Here is a 10,397-nt window from a genome sequence, read left to right as displayed (position 1 = left end):
GTGTGTGTGTGTGTGTGTGTGTGTGTGTGTGTGTGTGTGTGTGTGTGCAGTGTGTCCTTGTGCATCTACGTGTCTGCATGCCTGACAGGATAAATCCAGCTTCTCCTCCATTCTCTCTCTCTTTCTCTCTGGCCCGCTCTCACACACACATACACAGGTGCTGTGCTCTGGCAACCCTCACTCTCACAAACACACATTCAAAACACACAAACTCATCACAGGATCGTAGTTGGTCCACTTTTCTGGTGCTGAGGAACTAGACATTTTGCCTTCATGGAGGATTACCACAAACCTGACCAGCAGACAGTGCAGGCACTGAGGAACATTGCCAACCGCCTCCGAATCAACTCCATCAAGGCAACAACTGCAGCAGGCAGCGGGTGAGTTGCCTCCACTGACTCTCAGCCATGAGCTTTAATACTGTGAATGCAATGCAAAACATAATGCAAACTTAATATTTATTTGCAGCATGCATACATTGAAAACCAGCAGTCACATCTAGTGAACTACCGACTTGCATGTACAGACATGCAAGTGAAAGGCAAAAGGAACAGCATGTCCTGCCTTTGTTCTCCTCATTTGGTCCACGAGCTGAATCATTTTGATATCCATAAATGTCGTTTGATAAGTTGAGCTGTGCATCCCTTATCATTGAATAAATTTAAAAAAAATATCTACGCTACACTATTTTTTATATTGTTCTGCTTTATGGAGAATTTATTTTTGGAAGATTTTTTGACAGAATGTTGCTTGACCTAAAATATTCTGCTTATTAATGTTAATGACTAATGGCTGCGTTGAAATGCAAAATAACTTCTGCATGTATTATATTTGTCCATTATTGAGTGAAATACTCAAATACCTTTTTATTTGTGGGAAAGGCCAATAACCAGCCATTGATATCAGCACTGGATGGAGAACTTGGTGATTAACTGTTGGTGGGGGGTTAAATATAATTGCTCAAAGTAATTATTGTCCATAAAAACAAACAGTATTTCCATTTTATTGCCAGACTACTGTACATTCCTGTGTGCATGACTTATGTCTGACAGAACAGCACTGTCTCCTCTGTCGTACAGACACCCCACATCATGCTGCAGCGTGGCAGAGATCATGTCCGTGCTTTACTTCCACACCATGAAGTACCGCCCTGAAGACCCGAGGAACTTCAACAGTGATCGCTTCGTCCTGTCCAAGGTGAGAGTCGGATGTTTATTTGTCCCACAGAATTCTAACTTTTCCTTGAACTACTTCAGCGTAGTATGACGAAGATAATGTTGATTTGTGATTGTTTCTTCTTCCACAGGGTCACGCTGCTCCGGCCCTGTACTCCATGTGGGTTGAAACGGGCTACCTGAAGGAGAGCGAGCTGCTCAGTTTGTGCCAGGTTGATTCTGCCCTGGAGGGCCACCCAACCCCCGTAAGCTGTCACGCACTGTACCACACCTTGTGAATCTTCTCAGGCAGCACAAACAGTGTTCCAGCTCTCTTTAACAGTATGTTGTTGTGGGTGTGTGTGTGTGTGTGTGTGTGTGTGTGTGTGTCTGTATTTCAGAAGCAGCAAATTGTGGACGTAGCCACTGGCTCCTTGGGGCAGGGTCTTGGTGTGGCCTGTGGAATGGCTTACACTGGGAAATACTTTGACAAGTCCAGGTAATCTTTCTTACTTATGGACACATACAAATGAAAGAATATGCGTTTCATTTTTTACCGTTTACTTGCATTTTAGATTTCTTGCATGCATTTAAAAATCCCTTGCCATTTATTAATACACACTGACTCAACAATGTGGCGTGTCGATGTACAAAACATTTTTAGGGTTATTAATAATTAAAATTTTAGGTCCCCATTATACTTCACTCAAGTGTTCAGTGATTGGGACTTTCCAGATTCTGTGGGTGTGTGCTGCGGCTACATGCTCTGCTCTCACAATTCTTCTGCTCTAATAATCACAGGCCCAGCAGTCATATCTCACTTATCTTTACCATCCAAGCTGATTTCCTCTCAGATTCCAATCCAGGAATTGTGCTTTCAATCATGCATTTTTTTCATAGTCTTTTGTTATAATTTAGAATCAATAATGATTCAATTTCCTTTGTAATGGTGGCAAAAAGAAATCCAAAATATTGAATGAAACACCTACTTTATAGAGAACATGGTTACTCATCTGGTAGACTAATATTTGACCCATTAATTCATATTAACCCAATAATGCATTAATAATTAAAGCCAGAAAAATACTTATTCTTATTTATAAAATACTTATTCTTATTTATAAAATACATTTTTTAAAGACTGTGGGATTCTTATGGAAGACCCGTTTAGGGGTCTCAGGAAGCTTTTATCATGTCACAGCTGGTTACCATCCCAACTGTCAGATAATGGAAAGAGAATCAGTCTGGCTGGAAAAGTGTCAGAGGACATTTTTGTGAGATTTGCACCCCACCGTCATCTGATCGTACACCACACACACATATATACACAGACACAGAAACACACATTAATCGCATAATCTCACCCTGTTCTCTAAATCAGCTATCGTGTGTACTGCCTGCTGGGGGATGGCGAAATGTCAGAGGGTGCCGTCTGGGAGGCCATGTCGTTCGCCTCCCACTACCAGCTTGACAACCTTGTGGCCATCATGGACATCAACCGTCTGGGCCAAACTGACCCAGCACCCCTGCAGCATCATGTAGAGAAATATCAGAAACGCTGTGAAGCTTTCGGGTAATAATGCACTGAAAATCCATGTGGCAGTAGAGGCTGATAGTGTCGATGTACTCTATTTTAGAAGATTATCTCGAAGGTGGTGGTAATACAAGTAGCATTTTAGGATGTCTAGCCATAACAATTACATTTAGTTAACGCTGTCATGGTGTGTGTTCCTGCCATCACCTATATCAATTATACTGTAACAAGTGTGTCTTAATGTGTGGCTTTGATATGTGAGTGTGTGTGTGTGTGTGTGTGTGTGTGTGTGTGTGTGTGTGTGTGTGTGTGTGTGTGTGTAGCTGGCATGCCATCGTTGTGGATGGACACAGTGTGGAGGAGCTTTGCAAGGCTCTGAGCCAACCACGTCATCAGCCCACCGCCATCATTGCTAAAACCATCAAGGGCAAAGGCATTCCAGGTAACTGTCTGTCACTGTCCACTCCTCATCTGCAAATGCATTGCTCTCCCTCTAGTGAATATTACGTAAGAAGCCCAAGTGTGTAACCCTTTCATAATGTTTAAATCTATTCCAATGTGATGCCGTGTGGTTTCAGCTGCAGAGGATAAGCTGGGGTGGCATGCCAAACCTCTGCCCAAAGACATGGCGGAGATTGTTATGAAGGATCTGCAGAGCCGCATCATGAACAGCAGCAAGCACCTGTACCCTCCTGCTCCCATAGAGGACTCCCCACCGGTCAGCCTGAGGAACATCAGGATGCCGAGCGCACCCAGCTACAAGGCTGGCGAAAAGGTTTGTCACCCGCACACAAGAACAGTCACAATGTCTACAGAAACCACAGAGGCAAATAATTGAATTCTTTATACAAATGAACCAACAAGCTTTGTTAATTATTGATTTGTTTGGCCTCTCTGTCTCTATAGATTGCAACACGGAAGGCATATGGGATGGCGTTGGCCAAATTAGGCCGCTACAATGAACGTGTTGTGGCCCTTGATGGAGACACTAACAACCTCACCTACTCAGAGATCTTTAAGAATGAGCATCCCAACCGCTTTGTGGAGTGCTACATCGCTCAGCAGAACATGGTATGGTCGCTCATGAATCTACGGAATTACGCTGATTTCACGAATATATTTTAAGCCATCTATTTTCTGTGTATGGTATTTTTGGTTTGTGGCTCTTATTGTTTTAAAGCTTATTACAAAACACAAACAAAACCTTCTCTCGCTCTTTAATGTGGGGATTTAAAAATAAATTAAATTACTAAAGTAAAATGCTCCTTCTCAGCTCTGATTGGATATGAGTACAAACTTACATTTCACAGCTGTCATTTTGATGATTTAATTAAACATGACTTGTCTATCCATAATGCGAATCATTTACCTAGTTATGGCCATTGTGGCTGCTGCTGACAGGCCCCCTTCTTCTGCCTTTGTTAATATTTTATCTGAGTTAAGATTAATAATTTGGAGAGAGGCGATCGAACATTAATTCCTTGTGCTGTTACGGCTCCAGCAGCAGCCACCTCCAATGTAGGTCAGGCGTATGATGATAAGCAGTCATGACATGTGTAGTCAGAAGTAAAATATTAATCAGCGCAGAGGGTGGGACCATCTGGCTGAATGCACAAGAAAAGTCAAACGTTGAATGGCAAGGTCTGTGGCTAATAGAAATAAGATGAATACCAATTACATCATCATTACGGAGAATATATATTAGTATATACTTTTGACACTATAAAATCAAAAACTTTTATTATATATATTAATTATGAATGGCATTCTTTTCTTGATTTGGATGAAACATCTGATAGTTCAAATTCAGGCTTTAAAGAAGTATAGTTCACTTTCTTTGATTGTATCTATAAGAATTGATTTAACATCACAGTTGCAATTTCATAGATGCTTAGTTGTTGCTTTTTGTTCAAGCAAAGAAATAAGATGTGGGGTTGGGGAGAGTTTTAGAGACAGCTAGGACAAAGGAAATTATTTGGATGAGGAGGTATGCCACTGATTCCACACAGATGGGAAAATAAGCTCTTGAGCTTTGGAGAAAACTCTTCTCAATGACTTTTGACTTGAAGCGGTCTTTGGTTCAAATACGCTTTCAAATATGGTTTGTGCCACAGATTTTTAGACCTCTCTGTGATGTTTTGGGGATCAAGCATGTGTGACCGTTGGAAGGTTATAGGTACTAATAAAAAAAAAATCTTCTCCTTTCCCAGGTCAGTGTTGCAATGGGATGTGCTGCCCGTGAGAGGAACATTGTGTTTGCTAGCACTCTTGCTTCCTTTTTCACCCGCGCCTATGACCAGCTCCGCATGGCAGCCTTCTCAGACAGCAACATCAACCTGTGTGGCTCACACTGCGGCCTGTCCACCGGTTAGTAACCTGCTGCTGATGAGCAAGGCACACCACGACTCCTCTCACACACCTTTACACTGAAGCCAGACATTTCAAAACACCCATTTTATTCCACCGTATTCACAGTATCCCTAAATGTGATACATATATAAAATAATGATCTGTGTGTGTTTGTGAGTGTGCAGTTTTTTCAATCCTTACTCACTTTCCCTCTAATCCTATATTTTCCTTGCTGTATTTACCCCCTTTGCCCTTTCAGCTAGTATTCAATCCTCCCCTTTTCTCCCTTCCTGTCTGCCCTGGAAGCTGTCAACAGGGAACCAGGTGTCCCTCTGTTAGTGCAGGTATTCTGCATGCAAAGTCTGGCTTTATGTCTGTGGATCTGCATGTATCAGCTCACCTTACAGCTCACTAGCTTTTGGGACTTTATGAATTTTGGATGTATGAAATCAACTAAATGTACATATTACAGGAGAGGAAGGCCCCTCTATGATGGGTCTAGAGGACGTGGCTATGTTCAGGGCCCTTCCCACTGCGACCATTTTCTATCCCTGTGACGGTGTGTCTACAGAGAAGGCTGTGGAACTGGCTGCTTCCACAAAGGTACGTGAAGCCTAAATGCAGTGTTTCTGCTTCCCTACTGTATCTGTGGAACATTATTTATTAGCGAAACAGCCTATTCGCTGTCAAAATGTCCCAGTGGTGATTGTCATGTTTCCCTCCAAAAAAGGGTGTTTGCTACATCCGAACCAGCCGCCAAGACTGCGCCATCATCTATAACAGCAATGAGGACTTCCATGTTGGCCAGGCTAAGGTGAGACAGTCTTTGTGCTCACATAGCTGTTAAAGAACAGCTGTGAGGAAAATAAGAAAACAGAGAAATATCGCTTCAAAATGAACACACCAAGCATTGTCAACACTGTAACCTGAAACAGAAGATGACACCTTTCTCTTTGCCAGGTGGTGTACCAGAGCAAAGAGGACCAGGTGACTGTGGTGGCAGCTGGAGTGACTTTGCATGAGGCCATGGCTGCAGCTGAACATTTAAAGAAAGGTACAGTACATAAAATACTCCTTTAAAAAAATAAAAAGATAAGATGAATACCAAATCACATCATATCCAACAGACACAGAATATAATATTTTTAATCAAATGCTGTATGACCATATTTGAAGATGATTCGCTGTTTATCAGAAATAGCACAGACAATTATATCATTTTTTAATAAATTACATTTTAAATTTGCTGAAATAAAACCTATTTCAAAAGCGGAATATTTAAATGTTACCATCTGTAGTTCTGAACATTACAGTTTGTAAAAAAAGAACATCTACCCTTGATGTAAAATATTTCCTTGCATGCATTTTGGCCTTTGTCAATGATTTTGCAACAGTGCTCGCTTGAGGTGGAAACAAACCTAAATCTTTAGAAGCTACATTTGTGATTTTAACTTTGCCACTGTGATATTTCATACAATACATGCATTGTGTTCATATTAATCACTAGTTACTGATTAAAACCAGCATTTACAAGGACATCCTGGCCTTAGAACCACTATATGAATTGCATGTCTCAGTTGCAGCAAAGCCATTAACATTATTATGCTATATATCATATCCCTCAACTGAATGAACTGAATTTTCAGAGAGGATCTCTGTTAGGGTCATTGACCCCTTCACAATCAAACCACTGGATGTCAAAACTATCATCGACCACACGCGTGCCACCAGGGGACGAATCCTCACTGTGGAAGACCACTACTATGAAGGTAGGTTTCCATGAACGTTGCTCATACTATTCAGCTTCTACATATTGTATGACCACCACCAACCTTACAGCAGCAAGCCTCAGAGCATAGGGGCCCTGTCATTGGCCCGTATCCTCGGGTGTGTTGTGGTGGCATGTTTTCATTGGTTCAGCGACAGAGACGCAATGTGGTGGCATTTGTTTATTGGCTAAGGGGAGGCTTAGTGACTGTTGCGTGTTCTCATTGCAGGCAAGGTATTGGTATTGTGGTGCATATTGTAAGTGCGAGAGCAAGAGAGGCAGAGTGCTGTCAGATTTCCTTAACCGAGCATGTGCCCATGGGGCTTTGTGTGACCTAGATAACACAGACAGCCATGCCCTATGCCTGTTAAGAGAAAGGGGATGGGTGATGGTGCGGACTTGACTAGACAAAGGATTTTTGGCATCGCTCTGATGTTGGGTATCTCATTCATTTTACATCTGGACCAGATAGTGTTATAGTGGTGGAGGACATGTTTAGACTGAGCTTGTTTGTGATATTTTCTGGTCCTTTCTATTTACTGTATATGTGACGACATCATGCTTATACACAGCCTCATTTTTTGCTGTCAATTAAGCTCAAAAGCCTTTGCGGCAATTGGGTGTCCCCCATCCTTCAATGAGGATTTGTCTCAAATGTGGCCTCTACACATCTCTCATGTGATTAACTGTTGTTTCACAGGTGGCCTTGGGGAGGCAGTGTCCTCAGCAATGGTCAATGAGTCTGGCTTCAATTTGCATCGTCTGGCTGTGTCCCATGTCCCCCGCAGTGGCAAACCACATGAGCTGCTCAAGCTCTATGGCATTGATCGTGACTCCATCACACAGGCCGTCCGCAAGATGCTCAGCAGCTCTACCAACGCCAAGTAACTTTATCGCTGCCCCACCCACCTATCTGATCACACCCCTGCAGATAAAGATAAACAGTCAAGTGTGTTTTTGATTCACATGACATCCAGCTCTTTAAATTCCTTCACTGTGATTGCCCCTGAGTGTGTACTGAAGTAATGTGATTTTGTGCTGTACGCTTTGAAGTAGTTCCACATTACCTTTCTTTCATGCATCCATCACAGCACACACAAGAACAGAGACAAACAAATGTCCTCACTCCTAAACTCATTGTCATAAACCTAGTTCAGTAATCAAAATGTGGCCATAACAGACTATGGATGTTCACCATATAAAACAATACAATATTACATGTTCAACATGAGTATGTGTGATGCTCTCATGTGTTTTTTTAAAATGCTCTTTGATTAATTCAACTGGAAATGTTTTTTATATTGTTCTGATGTAGCTCTTGGGTGGGGCTTAGTTTTAAAGTAGTTTATCATGACAATAGTGTCAGAAATAAGCTAACTGAGTTGTTGTTTTTAGAAAGTAGGGGAGAAAAAAAAATCAAACAAATGTAGGTCGGTCATAAACAGCTGTCACTCCAAACATCAGATCACACCTTCAGATCATTTAAACATTGTGGTTTCAAAAGTTGTATAATTTCTATTCAGCGCTGTATTTTTTTGTTATTGATTTTGATGTTACCATCAACCTACACACCTCAATGTTCATTTGTGCTAGCTGTACATCTGGACCGTACCAGCAAAGTGACGATGCATTATGTCGTCAGTGACTTCAAGAAGGCCCTTCAAGTGCTGATGGAGAATGGCTAGCTGTGACCGATGCTAAAGTTAACCCAAGAACAAACACTTTCTTTGTTACTTGAAATTTTGTATGTACCTTACTTTCATGTAATAAAGCCCTCTGCATTTGACTTTGAGTGATTACAATACTTTGTTCTTTTTCTCTATGTATATTTGTGTAGAAGCGTGTAGTTCAAACAGTATACATACACAGGAATCTGTATTTAAAGATTTAATACAAACTGTGTCTAAGTAAGTGATGCTAAACCATGATTAATGACAACATACATTAGTATACAATTCTTATCTGCATCACTTGTTTAATAAATTAATTACTTTTCTACCGTACTTTTCTACAATAGCTAATACATTTGATCTGAGATCTTGTTCCTGTGGAAATGTGCATGACTTTCTGGTAGAATTCAGCATCTCTGAGTCTGAAGTTCAGTTCATCAAACACAACTCCATCAAACACAACTCTGCTCTTTTACTTTGTAGAAAGAAATCACAGATATAAATGATGTGGTTTTAAACTCCTTCTACCACCAGTGGCACTGTCTCTTTCTCAGCTTCCTGTCCAAAAGATCATACAAATACCATCATTTTAAAGAAATTTAAAGACACCAAATTCCACCTGTGAGAAAGTTACAAAGGCTGTCAATCTATCGGAATAATGTGCAAAATTTAAATCAGCTTTTTAGTAAGCCCACCTACCTTAGAGAGCTGTATTTCCGTTTTACTCCTCTAAGAGCAAACACTATGATGCCACATCCATAAGACAGTGTGTAGACTGGAATAAAGCACAACATGTAACCACAGAAGTAGAATTTTCCAAAAGCATCTTCATATCTGCTGTAAAGTATGTGACTTTACCATGATATGAGTTGAGGTTCAGGATGGCCACGAAAAGTGCAAAACAAAATCCCCAGTAAACATCTAAAGAGAGTTAGAAGATATTGTTAGTTTTAATAAAGAATAGATACTGTTTCATATTTAGATTTCATGGGTAAATATTGACAATTCACTTTTTAAAAATCACTATAACACTATCAATCAGCGACAAATCATGTATGCGCTATTAGATATTAATAAACAAATCATAAAAAAATTATTTGAATGCATTTGTTTGTGATGAATAAATATGTCATGTAAATTAACAACAAATTACTAGCACAAATCATAACCGAATCAATTATCAAGTCTGTGTACCTCTTCTGTCATAGGGAGGGCCTTTACATCTCCTAGTATGGGCTGGCAGATCTGGCAGGAAACATAAAAAATGTACATTTGTATTGTCATTGTTGTTCAACAACATTTAGCATTTCAAAGGAACACCTTCTGGTAAAAAAATTGTCTTTAATAATTATTTTGTTTTTAAAACAAAGTGCAGTTTACCAGATATGATGCCCACAATCTCGAACACTATGGTGAAAAACACAGCAAGAACTGATGGAATCATGAGTCCTGGAAATGCAACATAAACATTATTCAACAGTTACAAAGTCCATTGTATAAACTTGAAATTTACCTCCAAACAAAAATGGTAGAACTTGAGTGATGTCTACTTACGACAAAAGGGCCTGTAGAGTGCTGTTCCACATCCCAGCCCAAAGCAGATTGAATAAAAATGGAAATATTTGTCTGAAATGTTCAGAAGAAATGTATTAAAATTAGGAAATATCTTCTAAATATAGGTGTATTCCCTTTTTTGTGTGTGCCACCATTATAATGTACATACAGTGTCGGTAAAAGTCCCCTTCCATATTCCTGAAAAATAAACATTATTATTATATCTTGGTAGAGACAGATCAACTCAAATAGCTTAATGGATAAACACAAAGTAGGCTATTGCTAGAGACAGAAAGAAAGAGAGGGGAGACTGAAAAATGAGAGAAAGTAGAAAAGGAAATATAGTAATATAATAAATCAATAACTAT

At 40.1% G+C, this 10,397-nt stretch overlaps 1 protein-coding gene across 1 annotated transcript; it reads left to right on the top strand.

The window, feature by feature from the left end:
- The first annotated feature begins 53 nt into the window (after window positions 1–53).
- LOC116387880 (transketolase-like) lies at window positions 54–8,609 on the top strand. The gene is made up of 14 exons (XM_031855332.1): window positions 54–380; window positions 1,080–1,197; window positions 1,307–1,420; window positions 1,556–1,653; window positions 2,536–2,727; window positions 3,012–3,130; window positions 3,267–3,463; window positions 3,595–3,759; window positions 4,899–5,055; window positions 5,510–5,640; window positions 5,768–5,851; window positions 5,998–6,091; window positions 6,684–6,806; window positions 7,506–8,609. Exons 1-14 carry the CDS (start codon window positions 274–276, stop codon window positions 7,691–7,693), a joined length of 1,887 nt encoding a protein of 628 aa, XP_031711192.1. The 5' UTR covers window positions 54–273; the 3' UTR covers window positions 7,694–8,609.
- Window positions 8,610–10,397: the final 1,788 nt, after the last annotated feature.

The sequence above is a fragment of the Anarrhichthys ocellatus genome, unplaced genomic scaffold, assembly GCF_004355925.1.
Source record: "Anarrhichthys ocellatus isolate YVR2014 unplaced genomic scaffold, GSC_Weel_1.0 scaffold1, whole genome shotgun sequence".
Taxonomy (NCBI): Eukaryota; Metazoa; Chordata; class Actinopteri; order Perciformes; family Anarhichadidae; genus Anarrhichthys; species Anarrhichthys ocellatus.
This window is presented reverse-complemented; position numbering and strand designations above follow the sequence as displayed.